The 25,947-nt window shown below is 47.9% G+C and overlaps 1 protein-coding gene, 1 long non-coding RNA gene and 1 pseudogene across 2 annotated transcripts in view; 1 reads left to right on the top strand and 2 right to left on the bottom strand.

The window, feature by feature from the left end:
• Positions 1-4,476: 4,476 nt before the first annotated feature.
• Positions 4,477-25,947, bottom strand: part of Rab32 (RAS oncogene family member Rab32) — a 32,405-nt gene continuing 10,934 nt past the window's right edge. The window contains exons 3-6 of the mRNA XM_089567290.1: positions 24,272-24,350; positions 22,807-22,988; positions 10,594-10,737; positions 4,477-5,602 (exon numbers count right to left, since the gene is read on the bottom strand). Coding sequence (XP_089423416.1) covers positions 5,492-5,602; positions 10,594-10,737; positions 22,807-22,988; positions 24,272-24,350 — 516 coding nt within the window. The 3' untranslated portion in view covers positions 4,477-5,491. The remainder of the gene's footprint in view (positions 5,603-10,593; positions 10,738-22,806; positions 22,989-24,271; positions 24,351-25,947) is intronic.
• On the bottom strand, positions 7,976-10,585 carry LOC149372750 (uncharacterized; annotated as a pseudogene).
• Positions 15,600-20,963, top strand: LOC149372751 (uncharacterized). Its single transcript, XR_016287036.1, has 2 exons — positions 15,600-15,908; positions 20,412-20,963. It is a non-coding gene; the product is annotated as an uncharacterized LOC149372751 (long non-coding RNA).

A 25,947-nucleotide genomic window follows, 5' to 3' on the forward strand; every position in this document is an offset into this window, starting at 1 on the left:
AATAATATAATCTGGAACTTTGGTATAGTGCTCTGAATGACAACTGCGTTCAGCGAAAAAAGAAGCTTGCTACATGTGCTGAATGTTGACATCAAATGTAAGGTTGCCAGATACCTCATCACTAGCGGGAGTAACGGCTGAGGCTGCAATTGGAAGCGCAGGGTGCAGCGCTCTGCTAGCAAATCGCAGCAAGGCTGCAGCTTGGGTTACAACGCAGTCGGTACCATCTCTTCCATCAACCCTCGCGACGCCTGACGACAAAGCGCCGGCTGTGGAATGCCGCCCCAAACGCAGCATTCTCCACGAGACGTTGCCCGCTTTTCTTTCGTCGATCGGTTTCACAGCACTGCAAGCCCTGCGGCGAGTCCAAATGCTTTTGCAGAGGGAAGGCTCGAAAACGAAACTACGCCGTGCGAAACAGCACACGGGCCGCGCTGCACAAAGTACATTCTCTAGCTCCGAGGCGTCATAAATTTTATCATCCACCTTTTTGTTATTTTTTGCACACAGTTTATCGATTCCAAACAACGAAAATTATTCCAGAAAAAAAAAAACTGTCGACCGCGAGACAACCGCAGGAGCGTCGGTGTGCTGCATATTCGCCCGCTCCACAAGCCGTGTTTTCGTGAGCCTCGGGTCTCTCATCGAAGGTATCGAGAACGATAGAGCACCGGCATTTGTTCGCTTTCGTCACCGGCGCGTTCGTCTCCGGTGTACGACGGCGTCTTATCCTAACGCAGTGATGTGCCACGTGGTGCTGGACTTCGCTTCCTGAACCGCCAGAGCGCAGTGGCCGTGGAGTCTCTCGACAGCAAGGGTTAGTATCACCGCGCATGCGCTTTTGCCGTATGCTGTCGGTCGATCATACGAGAAAACAGTAGGGGTGTGCGAATATTCGAAAATTTCGTGTAGCGAATCGAATACCGTTCTATTCGATTCGCTGAACAAACTAAAAGGTACATTTTCAAAGTTATTCGAAACGAATCGAGTCAGTTTTCTAATTATTTTGAATAGTTTTGGAATAATTGATACTGAGTTCGAATGAAAGGAAATTCGCACATACACACGACAACTCAAGGTCTGGAAACTGGTGCCTGAGTTTGCTTCAGGAAAAAGAGGTCAAATAATGAAAAGCGTATCATCGATTGAGGCAGTGCCTTTGCCTGGTGTATCCCTGGCAAACGAATTCGATGGACATTTCGTAAAGGCCGAGGCTCAGAGTCCTCTGTAATACACGAGTCTGATGACACCTCACAAGTAACTTTTAAAGTAGAAACCTCGATTTTTATGTCCCCCACTACAGAACCTGCTCCAAAATTTGAACAACAGCAGTGCTTGCGGTATAAATGGACTAAAACTCGAACCCACCACAGCAGTGTCCCATTTCATTAGCCAGCCACTCCCACATATGCAACCTCGTTATCAATTCTAGAATATTCTCTCAAAAACTAAAAATCGTGAAGGTATTGTGTAGGTAACGATTGATTTATATTGCTGGAGGCTTTCTCACCAGAGCACATGACTTCAGACTTTACAGTATGCAAACAATAATTTTAACAAACATGTGTATGTACTGTTTGTTCGTTTAAATAATCTGATTCTGAAAATCTTGAATATAAAATCGCGCGGGGCCTAGAGAGCTGCTTTGCGTGACGTCAGTGATGACGACACAGGTTCACAAACGAGCCGCTTCATTGGCCGCTAGATTGGCCGCATGCGCCCACTGCCGCGCTGCGCGAATAGCTGTGAGGCCATCACGTCGGAGGGAGCGTCGAAAATCAGCGATTCTTCATCACTGTCATCAGGCAGTGATCGTGACGGTTAGATAAGTTTTGCCACAAGCGATTCCCGTTTGCCGCGACGACACAGGCCTGACCATGGCGATGCTGAGCGAACGTAGAGTTACTGTATATGCTACAGGAACTCTAAGCGAACGCAGCGCGTCGCGCTTCGACACGACTGCGGAGGATATGCCCTCACTTCAATTTCGGATTATACAATGGTCTAACGAAGATATTAAATCCTACGCTGCGCGTACACGTGCGCATGCGGCGAATGCCAGGCGTCGCTAAGAGACGAAAGCCTGCATGTGCTGTTGGCATATCGCCGCTGTGCACTATCTGCTACCCGGGATCGCTTACAACATGGCACTTGCATCTGCCACCATCGGCTTTTCCCAATGTTGTGCCTTGAACGCGATATGGTGCACATCAACAGGCTCCAGTACCCCAGTTACTTGGAACACCGTAGCTAAAATACTGCCGCAGGATGCATATTCGCTTGAGTTTTGAAGCCGTTTATGCGCTTTGACACCTTGATGCAAGATTTTGTCGAACAACGATGCCGTGATTATAACGGCGACCGAACGTTACTGCTAGTCTACGTTCCCTTTCTTACGTCGATGTCAACTCAACCGCGCCCTCAATTACCCTCAATTATTTTCATTACGGTTCGCTTCTTGCAGTAATTTTAGGGAGTCGGGTTTAGTTAAGTAAAAGAAGACACATTCTAATCTGCTTACCCCTGCTCGCTTCCTCTTCATTGTTGCCCCTCGGCAAATCGGCGGTTTAGCAGGCGTCGCGTACTGGAGCAACGTCGGCACAGCACTTCAACCACCGCCTGCTATTCGCGAGACCAAACTCCTCCATATCAGAAGCAGCAGTCACGCGTGAAATGTTCCGAGCTCGCCCACGTTCGCGAATTCGATGACCAGTTGGGGCGCCGGATAAATCCATTTGTCGCGTACCTCCTTGTCATCGGGAAATTTAGGCTAAATCACTGTTTTGTTTTTCGCTGAGTGATTGTTGCATCCCACAACTCAGCACCAGCTACCATCCTTAGCTCCTGGGACCTCAGTGCAGTAAGCGCCAGCTAAGACTACGAGCTGAACCCACGATGCTGCTCTTCTGCGCTTTGACAGGATGTTCCGAGCAGCGCCGCCGCCCCCGGCCCCGTGGCACGCTGTGCCAAGCATGCGCACAATGCGTAAGTGCGAACACACATCTATTTCTCTGAACTGTGCCGACTTTAGACTTCTCGGTAACAAGTCATGTCGAGCAGGGCTGCTGCCATGTCGCCGTAGTCTGCTCCCCGCTACTTGCCAACCTGTGATGTCATCGAGCGCAGAATTGTCTGCAAAAAAACTCGCGAGGAGCTTTTAAAATTTATTTGAGAAAACTAGGCGTTCTCAGTTGTGTGTTCTGCACATACAGTCGAATTAACACCAAGAAGAACTGTGACACAAATTTAACTGATATCTGTGAGCAACAAAAAATCGCCGGAGTTAGTTACAGGCCAATTTCTGTTCTCAGAATATTTTCTAAAGTGATCGTAGAAGTTATGAATTTGCGGTTCTCAAACTTTTTCCAAGAACACAATGTTATAATAAAAGAACAATACGGCTTTTAAAAGCTTGAAGGGTACCCGAAAAGGGTGTTAGACGTTGGCTATAAAATGCTTTCATTATGTAGAGTATAGGCCACTGAGCGTTCATGCCGCATGCAAGACCTCAAAAGCGAGCCGATAATTTACAACACAATTTTAAGAACTCCCGCTTCCGTGCCTCGGGGCGACCAGCGGTGCCGAGCTTTCGCCCGAATCCGCGCGCATTGCGTCACGTAGCTCTCTTTACGTCAGCAGCGGAATGCCATCATTGGTTCGCCGCGCCAAAACCGTCGTACGCCCCCTCAGGAATTCCCACGCGCGTCGGTGGTCGGCAGACGGGCCGAGTGCGTACATTTCAGCGTGCAAAAAGTGACGAGAGGAGAGGGAAAGGCGCGAAGACGCGTAAATTCAAATTTTGACAAATTTTGGAAATTCAAAACAACGAAAAATTTTTTGCTGGGAGATAATTGTGACGCTGCGTCCATTAGCGTCCTAGGCATGTCGCATCTTTGTTGAGGTCCCTTTCACAGCCCCTCTAAGTCCACAGAAATGGCACCGCTGAACATTAAAGGCAAAATACTTCAGAACTTTGAATGCAAACTTATTAAAATGGGTCTCTTTAACGACCTCAAGAAATCTTTTGATTCCGTTAAGCATAACATTCTTCTTCAAAAACTTTACTCAAATAAAATTAGGGGAGTACCATGGCATTAATAAACAGTTACCTACAAAATCGCGTTCAGTACACTAACGTTAACAACAGTAGATGGAACACGTCCGAAATCTACATTAACGACATTACAAGCATACCACTCACACCAGATGTAATCTTGTTGCTGACGACACAAATCTATTTTTCTCGGGAAATGAACTATATGTTCAACATCACGTGAAAATATAATTCAAAAATCTATCTCACTAGCCGAGAGCAACCAACTGCACAACAGCACAACTGCACATTGTGAAGTGCAGCTCTTGGAAGCATTTGGTATGCATGTGTTTTCTAGTGAGCAAACCTGCAGACGCAAATAAAAACATACATTTGTTGCATGACCAGCATATTCAAGGATTAGAAACATCAGTCACTGGCAGTGCACATTGCAAGGACTTTTATTGGTCAAAAATATATACAACAGAATGTCCACCTCCTCACTGTTTTTGCAGAAAAATGACAGATAAATGAATAGTAATATTCTATTCTTGCATTGGTAGCCAAGCACTGTGCTTGTTGCACAATGGTCAGTGGTAAATTTTACTTGTATTCGGGATACTGATCAAGCACTGGCACTTAAAATACTGAAGATCATGTGTGTTACCCATACCATTTTTGTGCCAGTCACTACAGTGCATTGTTTCAATATTTTAAAATGACAATAAAGCATTCCTAACTGCAATTTGTTCCAGCTGCTGAAACAGAGCTGGACAATATCCTCTTGAAACTAATTTCAGGGCAGTTTAACTTTTCTTGCATACAGTTTTTGTTTCGCACAAAAAAAGCTCTGAAAAAACAAAATGCCTCTCTGGCCTTTTTCACTGCAATGATTATTCGCACCACCTGAGTCAGTTTCAGCAGGAGGAGAACCTTGTTACAACACTGTCCACTAGTAATTATGGAATTGCTTCACGGAACTTATATTAAAGTTGTACACAAACTCGAAACGGTCTTGTTCACTAGGTGCTCGGAAACAACATGAAACTTTCAAAGGTAACCTAGTTGCACGAGTATTAAATCTGAATGCTGGGAGGCCTGCTGAATACATTGTTTTTCTCAATCTGACTGCATGGAACACGAATGAAATAACGGAATGCCTACTGCTCAAATATAACAGCTCCACATAGCTTCACATTCATGAGTAAAATACAAAACAATCTCTTCCCAATGAGCATTGAACGGGCCCTGAGTATACAAAAGTGTTGCATAAAAAAAAAAAAAACGAAGTGTCATTTTCAAAGGTTGCAGTGAGCACTATAAAAATTTGGAGAATGCGTACTGTTCCACTTTGGCCCGCATCCATAGAGTGTCAAATCGGGAGAGTTCGAACTGGACAAATGTATAAGCGAAGCGAGATGACATTAAAAACAAAGCTATAAACCATAGTCTGTAATGTCAGCAGCACGCTCTTCGTGGGACGGACTGTGCCATTGGAGTGCTTCCTGAGAGTGGAACTGACCCCTGCCCGGATTCATCCAAGTTCAGTTCCTTTTGGTTGTGGAGTATCTGCAAGAAAAGATGCGCAGCTTATCTGAAAACTATTGCCTCCTTGCCTACAGTGGACGGAACTCGTGGTTACATAGACCGCATGCACCACTGATCAAGGTGAAGGTTTATTGCCCTAGCTCCCCCTTCTGGAGCTGCATCTGTGTCAAAGCTAACAGTGCTGCTTACAGTTTTTATTGCCCATTGTGGAAACTCAAGGAGCTCAGTTCAAAACAACAATTAACAGATTTTTCAAATGAAGAACGAACGAAGTTGGAAAAGGGAGGGAGATCTTTCGCACACGAGGCTACCCTGCCAAGCTTTCTAAATTTTGTAGAGCTACACTCTTGAGACATTAAAACACTATCTGGCGCTATGTGACAGTTAAGGCACTTTAGATAATGTGGGTTTGCAACAGCTAATCTTGTGTGCTAAACATTAATTCCATTTCTTATTTACGAGAAATTTTCTAACGAACAAAGTGCTGACTCTCATTTCTTCTGTGAATAAAGTAAAAAAAAAAGCATTGGGCATGTTGTATGAGAGGACATCCCCCTCCCCATCCCGCAAACACCTCTTCGGAAGTCGCGTATAGGTCTGCCTGTGATTTACACTGCTACTGCTCAAGTTATATTTTTGTAGTGGAAAAGAAACATTTTGTGGAATGGATTGCTACACTTCACGAACTTGCTGATATTTTTTTTTTTCAGCAGACACCAACAAGGTCAGAAGTCAGTCTTAATTCACTAGGCACACCTTTATTCTTTGGCTTATATATTCTTTCTCCTTTTGGAATATGTGTAATATAGGCATTTGGCTCTGGCATACTATGCATAAATGCATCGCACAAATATACTGCAGCACTGTGAAAAGTAAAGCTCCCTCGTCCAATCAGGACTGAGGAAGACAACAAATTGTCCCTCACATGTTTCAGGAGTGTTGCTATTTTCCAACGATTATAGCAGCAATCGAAAAGGTACTCCAGGATGCTGTTTTAAAAGTACAGCAAGCGTTTCATTCATTGGTTAAATTAGCACGGAAAGCCTGCACTAATGCACCACTGCGGAGGCTTGCTGCGAAGTGGTGCGTCGCCATTGTTAAACATGGCGTCCGCCGAGCCGGCCCAGCATGGAGGAACGGCCCAGTCTCCCGCGCGTAGCAGCTGGACCCTGGTGCTCTTTCCTTCCCAGGGATGGAGCCAGTAGTCAGAGGGGAGGGGGGGCACGGAGGAACACTTTTTGCGGCTCACGTCGTTCTGATTTCCTCAGACCACCATAGCCTTCACAACACTGCAAACGACTTGCGAGATTGAGTATTCGCCGCGCGATCGAAAAAACTCGTCACCTTGCGGTGCTGCGGCGAGCCCTCCTTAGTGTGGATGCGTGCACGCGTTGTCTGCTAGCCGGTAGTGTTTACGTGCGCGTGTCCAGCACGCATTCCTGGCGACTTTTGTTTGTTTAGCAGCTTCAGTGAGTTCCTGTTTACTTGACTGCCTCTTACGAATTACACGGCAGTACGCTATCATTCTAGGCTGAAATGAAGGCAATAATTTTCCATATCGAATATGCCATGCACGATCAGCATCCTCCGTCGGTATTCGGCACTTATTTGCCGCTCGGCGCATCAAACACAGCGCCTCAAACACAGAATACAATCTGAGCTGGCCTTTTTGTGGCCTGTATTTCCATGATAAAGTTGTTTGAATATTTCCTTCTCGCTGCGTTTCCATAGGTGCTATCAGCAACAAATGAGATGCAGACGAACAGCAAAACGAGAAAAGCTTAGCTGGAGGAAGCTTAATACTATATAAGCGGGGTAATTTCAGTTCGATGGCCCAAAGTTTGTCCTTTAGAAGTGTCAACCAACACAGCTTGCATTTACCCCCCAGGAGCTATTATGTTTCTGTTTATGTGTTGGCATTTCAGTTCTCTCGTCCAAGTTTCAGTTGTCGCCGATAGAGCATGTAAGGTGTTTATAGTTTTGCTGTTACACTTGAAGGCTACTGCGCATACGTCACACCACAGAAGTGATATTTTGCCCAAGAGACCTGCGAGATCATATGACGATTCACGTAATGCCTCGCATTAAATGTCACCGAAAATATTACATGGTCAAACTAGACGAATATACACCATTGTGAGCCTGGTAATGTAGCGAAGTGCTAATGCTCTGTGCTGTGCAAGGCCATTGTTTCTGATAAGAAAAATTAAGAATATCGGCATCAATAGTGACAACTCAGTCTGTGTGTGTGTGTGTGGGGGGGGGGGGGGAAGCGGGGAGTAATGACACTGAATATCATACGAGCTATAGGCACCCTGCGCATCTAACTCAAGCGCGACGCGCGCGCCACTGGCGGCGGCGCGCGCGTCCCTGTCAGGAAGGCGGGGGCAGTCCGACAGCTCCCGCTGTGTTGCTCGCGCTGTCGCGAAGCAGTTGTACGCCTCCTTCTCGAGCACAAAATGGCACATAACAACAGCAGGACACATTGCTGTGTTGTAGGATGCAATAATACATATATAAATTCGCCTCGGACAAGATTTTATGGATTTTCCAGCTTGACATTTGAGACGGCCCACCCTTCGCGACGGGCAACACGCGCGCGCGGTTTCTGGTCAAACAACGGTCAAACCCGTGCGGAATGCGCTTGCTTGACTCGTGCATTACCTCCTAGACAGGTTTTTGAGTCATGGCAAATTCAGCAGACTCGGAGGAATGCTAATGGCTCTCTGGGAACCCTTCCCTCTTCTTGCACCCACGATTTCCGGTCACTGATTTGGCTGTCAACAATATGTAAGCTTAAAAAGCCACGCCGAAACTCGCCCGCAGTCACACCTGAAGGAGCCCAAACTTTGCGCAGTAAAGAATCGTTTCCCTTAGTTCCAGTTATGCGCAGAATCCTTGCTCGCTTCCACTGCGCCTTGTCGTCCAGCGTCTTTTTCGACAGTTAAAGGCACTTTTTAAGGGGCAATGGCAACATGTTCCTGATAAATCTTTGCTCCACATCTGAAGGACTGGGTGATAATTTTCTACAATAAACATATATCTAAATGTCGAATATTCAGGACACTTGACATTAAACAAAGCTTGAAATGAAATTCCGCTTCTTGAGCTCAAGCTTTCGGCAAGAATCCTGCATGAATTAGCTGGGATACTCCTTTTTTGCAGAATCCAAATAAAAAAGTTTGACGTTATCCGCATGACTTTCAGTGCGCACACCGAAGGTGCGGCAAAAGAGAATGTTATGAAGTCAGGTTTGCGTCGTTCGCTCAAAAACTGGAGTTTCCTCATTACCTCCAATGCTATGCCGCTTGGCCGTCTTTGAAAGTTTAGGGCAAGCCTTTTTAAATGCAGGAACAACACAGGCTTGCTGGCGGCTCGTTTTGGAGAGCGTTTCATACCGCTCCAAAAAGACAGCAACGGCAGCAGCGGGTTTACATTTGCCTGCCTTGCAACTGCAATTCGCGGCAACAAGCTATCTACTGGAAGATAGCTACATAAAAAAAAAAAAAACTCAGTGAGAGTGCAGCGCTGACAGGCATTATATAGAAATATTTCTTAGCGTTAATTTGATCGTTTTCGGTGGCGCAGTGATGCTTGTCAGCGCAATGCACCGAGCTGCTACTTCGCTGCCGTCGCACGACACCACCTCTTTCACATAGTGTACACGGCCTGCTTCAAAAAGCTTCGTTCCTTTCCTGACCTTCGCTCCTCGAAAGAATTTTTCACCCTCATGAATGGATAGGTCGAAATCCCGCCTCCACGAACAGCGGCAGCCGCTAGCAGACGCCATCCCTTCGCAGTCGCGGGGCGAGCCTTCCTGACAGGGACGAGAAACTCGCCGCGCGGGGGAGCTGAACGCAGCCTCGACGGTGGCGGTGTCTGGCGGGTGCAGGGTGCCTATATCTGGCTTCCTCCTTACGTGGCAGTGTTTACTTGGCGAACTGTAATAGATATTCGTGACTGGAGCGAACAGTCACTGAAACCAAGGACCATATGGGATGTTTTTTTTTTAATTTGTGGTTTTCATCAGTGGAGATTAATAGAAGCAAAGGAAAAATCAACCACATGTCGCCAGTGAGATCCGAGCCCATGACCTCTGAATTTCGCATCCGGTGCTCTACCAATTGAGCTACAGCAATGGGTATCCAATCTTCTGCTTTCGGGGGTATTTACCGAACCTTGAGAGTGTTCACTAGCGCCACCCTTGTCCATAGCGGCGGACGCAGTACGTCCTGTATTGCCGCGGATGCCACACAGGAACGTGATCGAACGGTGAGCGCGGAATCTGTGTGAGAACCCTCTTATGCTACCAAGAGCGTCAAAACTGCCAGATTCGAGGTCATCGTTCAACTATTCAGCAGACAAGAGAATGGAAAGAGGTGTTCGTTATGACATACATGACGGAAGCCAACAGTCACTGAAACAAAGGAGCATTAGGGATCTCTCTCTTTTTTAATTTGTTGTTTTTTTTTCAATGAGAAACTGATAGAAGCAGAAGGAAAACTACACGTCGCCGGTGGGATCCGAAGCCACGACCTCCGAATTTTGCGAATTTTTCTTCGGCTTTTATTAATCTCCCATTTATTAAAAAAACAAATAAAAAGGCATGCCCAGTGCTCCTTGGTTTCGACCTGTGACTTGGCTTCCGTCATGTATGTCATAACGAGCGCCTCTTTAAATTACCTTGTCTACTGTGTATTTGCTTGCAACTGCGCATACTACAGGCCATGACTTGGTTGTAAAGGGAACATTCCGCTAAACATAAAAACACGTAGGGAAGCAAAATCGATTGCAAGTCAGCCTTTAAGCCAGTTTTAGAGAACCAGTCTCAGGTATAGCAATTAAAATGGCCTCGTCAAAATCACTGAAACGCATTATCAGTGCCACTTTTAGAAGCACCAGCAGAAAAGACATGAAAGCCTACTTCAGCATGGGACGCCAATAAGCAAGTTACTTTTTAGAAGCAGTTCCTGCCCAGCGGCACCGGCTGTGCCCACTGTGAAGTCCCTCACCTGAGTTATTAAGAACCGGGCTGCCTCCTCGATGTTGAGGTTCTCCTTGGCCGATGTGAGGAACCAGCCGGCGAAGTTGTTTTCCTTGCAGAACTCGTTCATCTCGGTTGTGTTGTTCACCACGCCTTCTTTGGACATGTCACACTGGAGTGGAATTCAAAGATGTGAAAGATTTAGACAGACAGTTAATCCAGGCAAAAAATTCGCCGTAGTGAAGGGCTCTGGAAATTTCGACCACCTGGGGTTACTGAAGCAAGGAATACTGAAGCAAAATATTAAAATTGAACAAGAACGCTGAAAATAGATTCTCGGAATGTGATTACACCGAAATCTAGTCGTCATTTCGCATATTTTTCAGCGGATGGTTTTATTTTCAATGTTTTATGGGCGCTCGCCAAGCTCTCCGGGCCGGCGCGAGGTGAAGAGCGTGACGTCATGACACCCTCGTCCGACAGGCAACCGGTCGCGTCACTCGAAGCGCGATGTCGCACTGCAGTATGGGTAGACCAAGAGATAAGGCTCCCAACTTCCGACGCAAAACTGGCAAAACCCGCGAGTAGCAATGGCAATCCTGTTCCTGCGGGAACAGTGGGCGCGCGAGTGATATAAAGTCTAGTCGCAGCTTCCACAAGCGGCCGCCAGGTGCAACGATACGGCAGTAAATCGCGAAAAAAACGTGATATCCACCTTTTTTCGCTTAAATGCTTGTCGCATTTATCAATTTTAGCAGTCAAGCTCTTGTTTACATGTAAAAGAGCAACTCCAAAGGCTTGGGTCAGTATCCCTTTAACATCACACACAACACGGGCCTCTAGAATTTCGCCTCCATCAAAATTCGACCGCGGCGGCCGGGATCGAATTCGCGTCTTTGCGGTCAGCAGCCAAGCGCCTGTTGTGAACGTGAATATCTAACACCGGAACGCTCCCAGTGTTGCGCGTTCGGCCGGTGAGCTACAGAGACGCTCCCCAAGGACGGCGTCCAAGCCGGCGTCTCTCTGAGCCTGCGCGTCGTCATCGTGGAGCGCGTTGTGAACGTGAATATCTAACACCGGAACGCTCCCAGTGTTGCGCGTTCGGCCGGTGAGCTACAGAGACGCTCCCCAAGGACGGCGTCCAAGCCGGCGTCTCTCCGAGCCTGCGCGTCGTCATCGTGGAGCGCGTTGTGCGTTCGGGCCGGACAGCTACGGGAACGCTACCCGGGTTGGCGTTCAAGCCTGGCCGGCCAATCAACCAACAGGACGCTCCTGATTGGACGAAAAGGGGCGGGAGTCTGTGCCGACTCTATTTAAGGGCTCCCGTCTCCTGTGTCTGTGTCTTTTTCCTGTTGAGATACATCGAGTCATGTATCGTGCTTCTCGCTACTTGTAAATATGTAAATACATATACCTTTTTTTTCACGCTTTTCCTTAACCCCCCGTCTCTTCATTGCTCCGGCTGGTCGGCGACAGCGGACCCGCGTCCCGACGGCAACTGAGAGCCCGCGTCTCAACAACTGGATGGCAGCGGTGGGATCGAAGTCAGCTCTTCGCATCGCCTAGCAGCGTTCGCAGTTGCAAGAGCTCCCACGTTGGTGGACCCCATGATCGTGGCTCTGTGAGTGTCCGACCTTTCTTCCCTGAGGTATTTTGCCAGGCTTTTGAATTTAGCGTCAATGCTGGCAGGCTTTCTTTGGCAGTGCTCTGAGTACTGATTGTTGTACGCATTGCTAAGAAGAGATAGGGGACCGGTCGAGTGACTGAGCGCATCATGGACCTGAAATCTTTGCAAAAGCCGGATCTAATTTTGATCAGCAAGGAATTAGGGGTTAAACTGGGGAAGGCCATGCGGAAATCGCAAATCATAGACGCAATAATATCTTGCGGAGCGGACGATGAAGAGCTTATCGAGACATGGGAATTGATCAAGGAAAGGGAAGCGGCTGAGAAAGAACAGCGCGAGCTAGAACAGAAGCAACGCGATCGAGAGCTTCAGCTTCGAGAGAAGGAGCTCGAGTTAGCACGCCTCTTGCAGGAGTTCTACTGGCCTAACTGTTTCCGTGACGTAGAGCAGTTCGTGCGTTCATGCGACAGTTGCCAACGAGTAGGAAAGCCGCATGACAAGGTCAAAGCTCCAATGCAGCTAGTTCCTGTGATAACGGAGCCATTCAAACGTCTTGTGATCGACGTTGTCGGGCCTCTACCGCTAACTAATCAGGGAAATAAGTATTTGCTGACAATGGTATGCCCAGCTACTAAGTTCCCAGAGGCATTGCCGCTGAAAGAGCTAACCTCCACAGCTGTGGTCGATGGTTTACTGTCTGTTTTCGCACGTGTAGGCTTCCCATCAGAGGTGCAGAGCGATCAGGGTTCCGTGTTTACTAGCGCATTGACAACCACATTCTTCGAACGGTGCGGCATCCAGGTGATTCATAGCTCGGTGTACCACCCTCAATCCAATAGTGTCGAGCGCAGTCACTCCACTATAAAGCGAGTCCTTCGGGCCCTTTGCTATGAACATAAGAAAGATTGGGATGCCTGCATTCCAGCTACACTTTTTGCACTTCGGACAGTGCCGCATGAATCGACGGGGTTCGCTCCGGCCGAGCTTGTTTATGGAAGAAACCTAAGGTCACCTATGCTTATGCTCCGAGAAATAGGGGAAGGACGAAGCGAGGACTCAACAGTGGTTGAGTACGTTCTGACTCTTCTAGAGAGAATGGACAATGCTAGGAAGCTTGCGGAAAAAGAAATGGAGGCTAGCAGAGCCAGCGCAAAAGTATATTATGACCGAAATGCAAGAGAGCGCACATTCAGTCCGGGCGACAAGGTTATGTACCTCAGGCCTTCGAAGGCAAACAAATTAGAAATCCAATGGGAAGGTCCAGCACTTATTTTGGAAAAACTGTCCCCCACTAATTACCTTGTCAGAATGCCAGGCAAGCGAAAGATTTGCAAGATCTATCACGCAAACCTTTTGAAAGCTTACAGGGAACGCGAGGCAATCGTGAATATGACTGTGAACCTGCCGGAGGAGGTTACACAGGACATTCCCGAACTGGAGAGCGTCACTCAAAATTTCTCAGTCGAGGATATTGAGAAGCTGACCGTAAATCCGCATCTCCTTGATTCGCGTCAGCTTCAAGGCCTCCGAGAGGTCATCGCAGAATTCAAAGATATATTCTCAAAACGACCAGGGCGTACCAACCTTGTGACGCACGATATTGAGCTAAAAGAGGATGCCTGCCCCGTGAGTTCAAAGCCCTACCGGATGTCGCCTAAACAGCGGGCCATTCTCGAGAGTGAGGTGCGCAAGATGCTGGAGCTAGGGGTGATAAAAGAGGTAGAGAGTGACTATAGCTCACCCATGATTATCGTTGAGGCCCCGGGAAAAGATCCGCGACCATGCATCGACTACAGAAAACTTAACGCACTCACAAAAGACCAAATCTTTCCTATTCCTAACATTGAAGAAAGGATTGAACAGGTTAGTGCCGCAAAATTTATATCAACTTTGGACCTCGTACGAGGATATTGGCAAGTTCCCCTTTCAGAGAGGGCTCAGAGGTACGCAACCTTCGTCACACCATTCGGAATGTTCTCACCGACGGTGCTCAGTTTCGGCCTAAAGAACGCGCCGTTCTGTTTTTCGAGTATAATGAGCAAGGTGTTGCGGGGTATGGAGGCGTATGCTGTGCCGTATCTAGATGATGTGGCCATCTTTTCTGATGACTGGGATGAGCACTTGGTTCACCTGAGAAATGTGCTATCTAAACTACAAAGCGCTGGTCTCACGGTAAAACCAGAAAAATGTAAAACTGCTCGCCATTTCAACGTATCCCCCGCCGAAAACCAAGAAAGATGTGAGAGCCTTTCTCGGTCTTGTAGGGTACTACCGGCAATACATACCGCGGTACTCGGACACCGCTAGCGCCCTCACCGATGCTTTGCGCAAAAGTGAACCAGAGCGCGTCGCCTGGAACCCCGCGAAAGAAAAGTCCTTTCTAACTCTAAAGGAATCCCTGATGAAGGATCCCGTGTTAAAGTCCCCGGATTATACAAAACAGTTCATAATCCAGTGTAACGCCAGCAACAGGGGAATGGGTGCTGTGCTTTGCCAGACCGATAATCAAGGGAACGAACACCCAATCCTTTATGTAAGCAGGAAGCTCACTGCCAGGGAAGAAGCATACAGCGCTTCTGAAAAGGAATGCGCGTGCCTGGTGTGGGCGATACAAAAACTTGCCTGCTACGTGTCTGGTACGAAGTTCATCGTACAAACGGACCACTGTCCTCTAACCTGGCTAGAACGCATGTCGGGCAAAAATGGTCGCCTCCTGCCATAGAGTTTCTTACTATTACCTAGAGGGAAAGCTGGCAAGCCGTCTATGGGAGTTTGCATGGAGACCCCACGTGACCACCTCAGCCACCATGGGCGCTCAAAGCATCATGGGGCGGTGAGCTACTTGTTGCGGAACTGCAACTTTTGGCCAAAAAATAATCAAGAAATAAAGCTGTTTGATAACTACAAACGTCCTGACATTGAAAATCTTGTCTAATGATTGCAACAAACGAGCAGAAAAGCATTTAAGTGCAAAATTTGCCCAAAATAAGAGACGACTCGCTCTCCTATTGGCCAAGCAATGAACACTATAAGAACTAATATTTCGTAATTAACAAGCGCACTTTTAAAAGTAAATATGTTTTAAAAAAAAATGTTGTTGCTTAGATACTTTAAGAGGTTTTTTAATGGCATTTCAGAAGAGTAAAACCTTTTATTGGCGTCGTGTGTCGTCGCGTTTTCACTACTATGGTTTTTGCACACTGCGGTCGCGCGAAAGTCGTCTGCGCACACACGAACAACGTTTTTGAAATGAAACGTCTGAGTAGTACCACTCTATGTTCCCGAAAAACTACGACTGTTCCGCAACAAGTAGCTCACCGCCCCATGATGCTTTGGGCGTCCACGGTGGCTGAAGGGCAGCGCCGCCAGCTTTCCCTCTAGGTAATAGTAAGAAACTCTATGCCTCCTGCGCTGGAGCCTAGCTCTGCAGCAATTCAGCTTCGAGGTTCAGTACAAAAAAGGAAAGGCAAACGCCAACGCAGATGGCTTAAGCCGATGCTTCTGAAAAGAGAAAGGAATAAAAGGGATTTGGACGGGCTGCTACTTTTTTTTGCTGTTTTGTGATCTTCTGTTTCTTTTTTTTTCTACTCGCGAAGAAAATAGTCTGTGATGCGACGGTGCACTCGCGATTGAACCTGTCGCCTGTCAGCGAAAGTATTGGTAGTATAGAAGCCTGGCAGATCTCTGGGGAGATGGAAGGGCATTTGCTGGCTGCTGTTGTGTCCGGTCCAGACCACCTCCCTTCCAGACCTGAAGAGACCGGTTGGCGAGCCTATGACGGCCGGCGGACAAAGACTAAGCCCCGACCTCGGCACTTCGAGAAGTGGCTGCGGACCTCTTCCCTTCGTGCACGATTTTCCGGGCGGGGGCGAGCTGTTGTGAACGTGAATATCTAACACCGGAACGCTCCCAGTGTTGCGCGTTCGGCCGGTGAGCTACAGAGACGCTCCCCAAGGACGGCGTCCAAGCCGGCGTCTCTCCGAGCCTGCGCGTCGTCATCGTGGAGCGCGTTGTGCGTTCGGGCCGGACAGCTACGGGAACGCTACCCGGGTTGGCGTTCAAGCCTGGCCGGCCAATCAACCAACAGGACGCTCCTGATTGGACGAAAAGGGGCGGGAGTCTGTGCCGACTCTATTTAAGGGCTCCCGTCTCCTGTGTCTGTGTCTTTTTCCTGTTGAGATACATCGAGTCATGTATCGTGCTTCTCGCTACTTGTAAATATGTAAATACATATACTTTTTTTTTAACGCTTTTCCTTAACCCCCCGTCTCTTCATTGCTCCGGCTGGTCGGCGACAGCGGACCCGCGTCCCGACGGCAACTGAGAGCCCGCGTCTCAACAACTGGATGGCAGCGGTGGGATCGAAGTCAGCTCTTCGCATCGCCTAGCAGCGTTCGCAGTTGCAAGAGCTCCCACGTTGGTGGACCCCATGATCGTGGCTCTGTGAGTGTCCGACCTTTCTTCCCTGAGGTATTTTGCCAGGCTTTTGAATTTAGCGTCAATGCTGGCAGGCTTTCTTTGGCAGTGCTCTGAGTACTGATTGTTGTACGCATTGCTAAGAAGAGATAGGGGACCGGTCGAGTGACTGAGCGCATCATGGACCTGAAATCTTTGCAAAAGCCGGATCTAATTTTGATCAGCAAGGAATTAGGGGTTAAACTGGGGAAGGCCATGCGGAAATCGCAAATCATAGACGCAATAATATCTTGCGGAGCGGACGATGAAGAGCTTATCGAGACATGGGAATTGATCAAGGAAAGGGAAGCGGCTGAGAAAGAACAGCGCGAGCTAGAACAGAAGCAACGCGATCGAGAGCTTCAGCTTCGAGAGAAGGAGCTCGAGTTAGCACGCCTCTTGCAGGAGTTCTACTGGCCTAACTGTTTCCGTGACGTAGAGCAGTTCGTGCGTTCATGCGACAGTTGCCAACGAGTAGGAAAGCCGCATGACAAGGTCAAAGCTCCAATGCAGCTAGTTCCTGTGATAACGGAGCCATTCAAACGTCTTGTGATCGACGTTGTCGGGCCTCTACCGCTAACTAATCAGGGAAATAAGTATTTGCTGACAATGGTATGCCCAGCTACTAAGTTCCCAGAGGCATTGCCGCTGAAAGAGCTAACCTCCACAGCTGTGGTCGATGGTTTACTGTCTGTTTTCGCACGTGTAGGCTTCCCATCAGAGGTGCAGAGCGATCAGGGTTCCGTGTTTACTAGCGCATTGACAACCACATTCTTCGAACGGTGCGGCATCCAGGTGATTCATAGCTCGGTGTACCACCCTCAATCCAATAGTGTCGAGCGCAGTCACTCCACTATAAAGCGAGTCCTTCGGGCCCTTTGCTATGAACATAAGAAAGATTGGGATGCCTGCATTCCAGCTACACTTTTTGCACTTCGGACAGTGCCGCATGAATCGACGGGGTTCGCTCCGGCCGAGCTTGTTTATGGAAGAAACCTAAGGTCACCTATGCTTATGCTCCGAGAAATAGGGGAAGGACGAAGCGAGGACTCAACAGTGGTTGAGTACGTTCTGACTCTTCTAGAGAGAATGGACAATGCTAGGAAGCTTGCGGAAAAAGAAATGGAGGCTAGCAGAGCCAGCGCAAAAGTATATTATGACCGAAATGCAAGAGAGCGCACATTCAGTCCGGGCGACAAGGTTATGTACCTCAGGCCTTCGAAGGCAAACAAATTAGAAATCCAATGGGAAGGTCCAGCACTTATTTTGGAAAAACTGTCCCCCACTAATTACCTTGTCAGAATGCCAGGCAAGCGAAAGATTTGCAAGATCTATCACGCAAACCTTTTGAAAGCTTACAGGGAACGCGAGGCAATCGTGAATATGACTGTGAACCTGCCGGAGGAGGTTACACAGGACATTCCCGAACTGGAGAGCGTCACTCAAAATTTCTCAGTCGAGGATATTGAGAAGCTGACCGTAAATCCGCATCTCCTTGATTCGCGTCAGCTTCAAGGCCTCCGAGAGGTCATCGCAGAATTCAAAGATATATTCTCAAAACGACCAGGGCGTACCAACCTTGTGACGCACGATATTGAGCTAAAAGAGGATGCCTGCCCCGTGAGTTCAAAGCCCTACCGGATGTCGCCTAAACAGCGGGCCATTCTCGAGAGTGAGGTGCGCAAGATGCTGGAGCTAGGGGTGATAAAAGAGGTAGAGAGTGACTATAGCTCACCCATGATTATCGTTGAGGCCCCGGGAAAAGATCCGCGACCATGCATCGACTACAGAAAACTTAACGCACTCACAAAAGACCAAATCTTTCCTATTCCTAACATTGAAGAAAGGATTGAACAGGTTAGTGCCGCAAAATTTATATCAACTTTGGACCTCGTACGAGGATATTGGCAAGTTCCCCTTTCAGAGAGGGCTCAGAGGTACGCAACCTTCGTCACACCATTCGGAATGTTCTCACCGACGGTGCTCAGTTTCGGCCTAAAGAACGCGCCGTTCTGTTTTTCGAGTATAATGAGCAAGGTGTTGCGGGGTATGGAGGCGTATGCTGTGCCGTATCTAGATGATGTGGCCATCTTTTCTGATGACTGGGATGAGCACTTGGTTCACCTGAGAAATGTGCTATCTAAACTACAAAGCGCTGGTCTCACGGTAAAACCAGAAAAATGTCAACTTGGTCGAACGCAGGTCAGCTACCTGGGACATATAGTCGGAAACGGGATTCGTAAGCCCTCCGAGGTAAAACTGCTCGCCATTTCAACGTATCCCCCGCCGAAAACCAAGAAAGATGTGAGAGCCTTTCTCGGTCTTGTAGGGTACTACCGGCAATACATACCGCGGTACTCGGACACCGCTAGCGCCCTCACCGATGCTTTGCGCAAAAGTGAACCAGAGCGCGTCGCCTGGAACCCCGCGAAAGAAAAGTCCTTTCTAACTCTAAAGGAATCCCTGATGAAGGATCCCGTGTTAAAGTCCCCGGATTATACAAAACAGTTCATAATCCAGTGTAACGCCAGCAACAGGGGAATGGGTGCTGTGCTTTGCCAGACCGATAATCAAGGGAACGAACACCCAATCCTTTATGTAAGCAGGAAGCTCACTGCCAGGGAAGAAGCATACAGCGCTTCTGAAAAGGAATGCGCGTGCCTGGTGTGGGCGATACAAAAACTTGCCTGCTACGTGTCTGGTACGAAGTTCATCGTACAAACGGACCACTGTCCTCTAACCTGGCTAGAACGCATGTCGGGCAAAAATGGTCGCCTCCTGCCATAGAGTTTCTTACTATTACCTAGAGGGAAAGCTGGCAAGCCGTCTATGGGAGTTTGCATGGAGACCCCACGTGACCACCTCAGCCACCATGGGCGCTCAAAGCATCATGGGGCGGTGAGCTACTTGTTGCGGAACTGCAACTTTTGGCCAAAAAATAATCAAGAAATAAAGCTGTTTGATAACTACAAACGTCCTGACATTGAAAATCTTGTCTAATGATTGCAACAAACGAGCAGAAAAGCATTTAAGTGCAAAATTTGCCCAAAATAAGAGACGACTCGCTCTCCTATTGGCCAAGCAATGAACACTATAAGAACTAATATTTCGTAATTAACAAGCGCACTTTTAAAAGTAAATATGTTTTAAAAAAAAATGTTGTTGCTTAGATACTTTAAGAGGTTTTTTAATGGCATTTCAGAAGAGTAAAACCTTTTATTGGCGTCGTGTGTCGTCGCGTTTTCACTACTATGGTTTTTGCACACTGCGGTCGCGCGAAAGTCGTCTGCGCACACACGAACAACGTTTTTGAAATGAAACGTCTGAGTAGTACCACTCTATGTTCCCGAAAAACTACGACTGTTCCGCAACAAGTAGCTCACCGCCCCATGATGCTTTGGGCGTCCACGGTGGCTGAAGGGCAGCGCCGCCAGCTTTCCCTCTAGGTAATAGTAAGAAACTCTATGCCTCCTGCGCTGGAGCCTAGCTCTGCAGCAATTCAGCTTCGAGGTTCAGTACAAAAAAGGAAAGGCAAACGCCAACGCAGATGGCTTAAGCCGATGCTTCTGAAAAGAGAAAGGAATAAAAGGGATTTGGACGGGCTGCTACTTTTTTTTGCTGTTTTGTGATCTTCTGTTTCTTTTTTTTTCTACTCGCGAAGAAAATAGTCTGTGATGCGACGGTGCACTCGCGATTGAACCTGTCGCCTGTCAGCGAAAGTATTGGTAGTATAGAAGCCTGGCAGATCTCTGGGGAGATGGAAGGGCATTTGCTGGCTGCTGTTGTGTCCGGTCCAGACCACCTCCCTTCCAGACCTGAAGAGACCGGTTGGCGAGCCTATGACGGCCGGCGGACAAAGACTAAGCCCCGACCTCGGCACTTCGAGAAGTGGCTGCGGACCTCTTCCCTTCGTGCACGATTTTCCGGGCGGGGGCGAGCTGTTGTGAACGTGAATATCTAACACCGGAACGCTCCCAGTGTTGCGCGTTCGGCCGGTGAGCTACAGAGACGCTCCCCAAGGACGGCGTCCAAGCCGGCGTCTCTCCGAGCCTGCGCGTCGTCATCGTGGAGCGCGTTGTGCGTTCGGGCCGGACAGCTACGGGAACGCTACCCGGGTTGGCGTTCAAGCCTGGCCGGCCAATCAACCAACAGGACGCTCCTGATTGGACGAAAAGGGGCGGGAGTCTGTGCCGACTCTATTTAAGGGCTCCCGTCTCCTGTGTCTGTGTCTTTTTCCTGTTGAGATACATCGAGTCATGTATCGTGCTTCTCGCTACTTGTAAATATGTAAATACATATACCTTTTTTTTCACGCTTTTCCTTAACCCCCCGTCTCTTCATTGCTCCGGCTGGTCGGCGACAGCGGACCCGCGTCCCGACGGCAACTGAGAGCCCGCGTCTCAACACGCCATAGCCACTGAGTCACTGCGGTGACTAACCCAAGCAAAAAAGAAGTAATAATAGAGCGAGAGGGAAGAACAGTAACTAAATAAGCGGTTACTGCTGCCGCCCCAGGAAGCACGCACAAATAAGTGAATACAGTTTGTCTCGCCCAACTTGAATAAAGACTATATATGTTGCGATTTTACTGATCAATTAAATTTTGAGCCACCGCGAGGTACATTAATAGTTCTGATCAGAAAACTGCCTGAATCAGCGTCCAAAGAAATGCCAAAACGGGCAGTTCTCAAAAGGGTAGCGTTTCTTTTTTCTTTTTTTCTGTGCACTGAACGAAACATTCGAAATGTGGCGGCGCCAAAGTGGGCACGCCAAGGCATAGAATCGCTCCGTGGCAGTTGCCAGTGAGTGGGCTCCGTGAGTGGCACAATTCTTAATACAGATGCACATTCGGTACACATTATTTTCGCCCGAATTATGAATATTTTTCTCGCTTCCTGAGGAAAGCTGCGGTCACAACAATATTATTGTGACAGCACATTCATTCAGGGCGTAGGCTGTAGATTGTTCCAGTAGTGAGGTCATATGACGTCATCGAAATAATGTACAGCTTTGAAATTGAATCGTGAAACGTATCTTTTATATTTAAAAAAATATTCTTATTGGATCACTCATTTAAAGAGTGAAAAGTGTCCCTATAAGTTCACCAGGCGGCCTTCAACAATACTACTTCACTATCATTCTTGTGAAATTTTTCCTTCGGTTATGTGACCGAAACAATCTGAAGAAAGGAAACTTTAAACACTGTGACTTTAAAATTTTCCATCAAAGTTACATGCAGCGTTCGGTGCTCTGCTATTCTTGCTCATTCATGGAAAAAATTTACATATTCCGTACATCGGAAACATAATTTTTCTGAAGTAGAAGAATAATATGCATTTAAATTTTTAGCGTTTACTTTTAATGTCGACAACGCAAAGGCCGATTTGAAGCCTCAGTGACCAATTCTTGGTACAACGAAAGTCAAAACCACCCTCCTTCCCAAAATTTTTCCGTTGATATCCCTTTTGCGCATGTGTGCGCGCCTTAGTGTTGGCTTCGCCGCATACATGTTACTATCGTTGGAAAGCAAGCTTTAAAAAAGGATCGGGGAGAACCATAAAGTTTTTCAGCTGCACTCGCTCACTCACTCGCACAGCGAAAAATTTTGACCTTCATGCGTCGCAGGCGGCAGAGAGAGAACCATTGACCTGGAATTAGTGGGCTGCCGTGACGGGACGCAGAGTATGTACTATGGGCGTTCCTCCAACACACTGAAATTGCCCCAGGTGAGGAAACTCGAATTTGTGAGCTCCAGACTTAGCAACAAAGCTGCGTTCTCTCTGCCCTCCCATTTTTAACGCGATAGAGTGAATGGTCCTGTTCGATGTAAAACCCGGCTTTCTCAGCGTTGCGGCAAGAAGATTCTCGTTGGTCGAGAAGGTCGTGAGACGTCAGCGCAAAGCAATTTCGTTCAAAGAAAAATTGGTTTTCAAGGGCTGAACTTCTGTCCCTTGGGTCGCGAGTCGGGCACGCTACCCCCGCGCCACCAAGGAACGCTATCACGTAACACTTTTAAAGTAAGCTTCAGTGTTCCCCGAAGTTATTTTCATTTTGCTTCCTTGGCATCTTGCCAATGGGTGTGCTCAATGCGCTATCACACCACGTTCAGTTCCAGAGTAGAATGTCTGAGACCACAATACGCAGGTTCTGTGCACGTACCTTGTTGGCGAGCAGGACACAGGGTATGGGTGTGCCTTCGGGCAGCTGCACCTTGGCGTCCAGGTCGGCCTTCCACTTGCGCACCGCCTCGAAGGTCTGCGACCGCGTCACGTCGAACACGATGAATGCGCCCACGGCCTCCTTGTAGTAGACGCGCGTCATGTTGCCGAAACGCTCCTGGCCTGCAGATAACGCGGACAGGGACACTGTGAACTTGACACCGAGTATTATTCTGATGGTGTGTGATTTAGGGGGGTTTAACGTCCCTAAGCGAATCAGGCCATGAGAAACCCCATAGTGAAGGGCTTCGGAAATTTCAACCACCTGGGCTTCTTTAACGTGCACTGACATCGCACAGTGCACGGGCCTCTAGAATTTCGCCTCCATCGAAATTAGACCGCCGCGGCTGGGGTCGAACCCGCGTCTTTCGAGTCAGCAGCCAGGCGCCATTAACATTGAGCCACCGCGGTGGCCTTTCACTGGCAAAGCAATACCAGTATGTGAAATCGCCGATGTCTGTCAGTAGCCTCAGACCGGGAAACGTGTACCCACCAGAAACACTCCCGCCAACCACTTCCTCACCGCACACCATTAGCTAGGGGGCTCCCCACCCACTGACCGCCACCATCGACTCGCAGCCTCACCTCTTCGTTCCGAGAAAAATAAATTCTGTCGCGTGTATGAAGCCTCGACTAAGATTAGCAGCATTAATCAGAGTAAAAGCATCAAAGTAATCGTCAAGCGGAAATTCAACTGTTTTCGCAGAACTGTCACATCAAATGTCTCATCGTTTAGTATATCTTTTAATTGTATATTGGGCACATAGTCTGGCCTATAGGCTTCGTGTGCAAAAAATGCACCTTCTCGTCATTTTGTGATATGCGAGTTATATTCTGTTAGTGCACGTCGCGGTTCATTTAGATGTACAATTTCTTACGACTGACATGTTTTAATTTAATACTGTGGCTGCCGTACATCGCCTTAAATTCGTTTTTCTTTGTCTTTCGGTTTCACGCTGCCTGAAGGAAAACAATTACGGGGGGATCAGACACCTGATACCAGAATGCTGCGAAAGCAATTGGATTCACCCGCGGCGATTACTTTGACACTTTTACTCTAATGATTTTACTCTAAGCCGAAGCTCCTCACATGCGAAAGAATTTTTCTGCTGGGTCAAGGTAGGCAAAGGAGGGTGGGTGGTTGGATGCGGCGCACTTAGAGGGTGAAGGTGGGCGGGGCGGCGGGTCGAGGGTGGCGATGGGTGGTGCTTACTGAATGGAGGCTTCACTCAACTTGACTTGAGGCTGACGCTGGAATTTTCGCACTATGACACTACATAGTACTGCTGTCGCAGTAAAACATCACCTTTGATTTTAAAGCAGTCTGACGAACATGGGCTAAGCGAAGTGGCGAAGGTTCTTTTGCATCAGTTCCGCATAAAACACGCCAGGAGAGTAGAGCTTACCTGCGATATCCCACAGCTGAAGCCGAATGAGAGTATTTTCGTCCCATTCAACAACCTTGAGTGCGAAGTCGACGCCGATCTGCGTGGCGGTGAAGTCAAGGTTTTGGATAACGCTGAAGTATTGAGCTAACCGTCCGTGGTTCCGCCTGTACACGCGCATTCACGCTTCATATGCTCGATAAGCGAACAAATCATTCTTGTACAACCCACTCAGGAATCTCGCGCTGCGTTCCGACATTAATAACTTGGTCATTACACGAGCGGCAAAGAAGCAAAAGCATCGCTTGTGATTTAACGTGAATACCTAGTCTTAAGCGTGAAATGTTTTCTGACGTAGTCAGCCGAGTTCCAGCTGGACTGTCGCTGCATGTCACCAAAAAATAAATCGCCACAGGTCGTCAGAGTAGGTCATGCACTCTTGGTGGATTCATTATTCAACTTTAAACGTCTCAGCTTTAAGACCAGGACTGTACCCATCCAGTTCCGAGCAAATCAACGCAAGTGTGCGCGCTTAGAATATAAGGCTACTAATTAACGGGTGGTGCATGCCGGATGGCTTGAACGGATATATAATTTTGGGGGCTGTTGGAACCGATTTTATAACGGCATTACATTTATTTGACTTCATCATCATCGTCACAGTAACGTAACAAACAGAAACTGGACTACACAGTCGAAGAAGGTGCATTTGCATGACTCAGATGACTTCACCAGCATTATCGCCCGGCCGGCAGGTAAAATCTCGTGAGCGCGATTAGTGACTAAAGTATCAACTAATCCGTGACCTCGTCCGCGAGTATAGTCTTGAGCGACTAGAAACAAGCCTGCCATTTTTTTAGTTAGGCGAAATCTGAGCGAGGATCAACGGGAACGTAATGCTTCCGACTTGACAAACGCGTGGTTGCTCGTAAAGACCACCCCAAATTAAGCTCTCGAAATTTAATTTAGCACAAATTGTCAAGGAACTGACGGGAACTAATTCTAAAAGTTTCGTCAAGAGAATAGGCTCAGAAAGATAGTGCAGGCGCCTAGGTGGTAACTTGTGTGAATTTATTGCAAGGGTGAGTAATGCCTAAATTTTAAAAGGGCGTCTCATTTTGCGCCGTGCATCGTCATTTTGCTCCATGTGTTCGGGCAAAATGAGAAGTTTTGAACTTTGCAATATAAATGTTTACCGTGTTGCACTTCAGGTGGCCTTTTTATATATACTGCGCGCGATGCAAGGACGGTAGCGAATAAATCTGTAGTATTTGTTTCTTGATACTTGCGAATTAGTTTGGTTTGGTTTATGGGGGTTTATTGTTGCAAAGCAACTCAGGCTATGAGGGACGCCGTAGTGAAGGGCTCCGGAAATTTCGACCTCGTGGGGTTGTTTAACGTGCACTGACATCGCACAGTGCACGGACCTGTAGAATTTCGCCTCCGTCGAAATTCGGCCACCGCGGCCGGGATCGAACCCGCGTCTTCCGGGTCAGCAGCCGAGCGCCGTAACCACTGAGCCACCGCGGCGGGGCCATACTTGCGAATTAAAAAAAAAAGAAAAAGAAAACGATGATTTGCGAATCCGTGTCGCGTTTAGCCATATTATCCCCTTGCGTGTGCACCTTCAAGCGGATGCAATTTGTGCTCAAAAACTAATATTTAATTAGGCTCTCGGGATGGCACCAGAGCGTTTT

Source organism: Amblyomma mixtum, chromosome 1 (genome assembly GCF_055824585.1).
Source record: "Amblyomma mixtum isolate Tamu chromosome 1, ASM5582458v1, whole genome shotgun sequence".
Classification (NCBI taxonomy): domain Eukaryota; kingdom Metazoa; phylum Arthropoda; class Arachnida; order Ixodida; family Ixodidae; genus Amblyomma; species Amblyomma mixtum.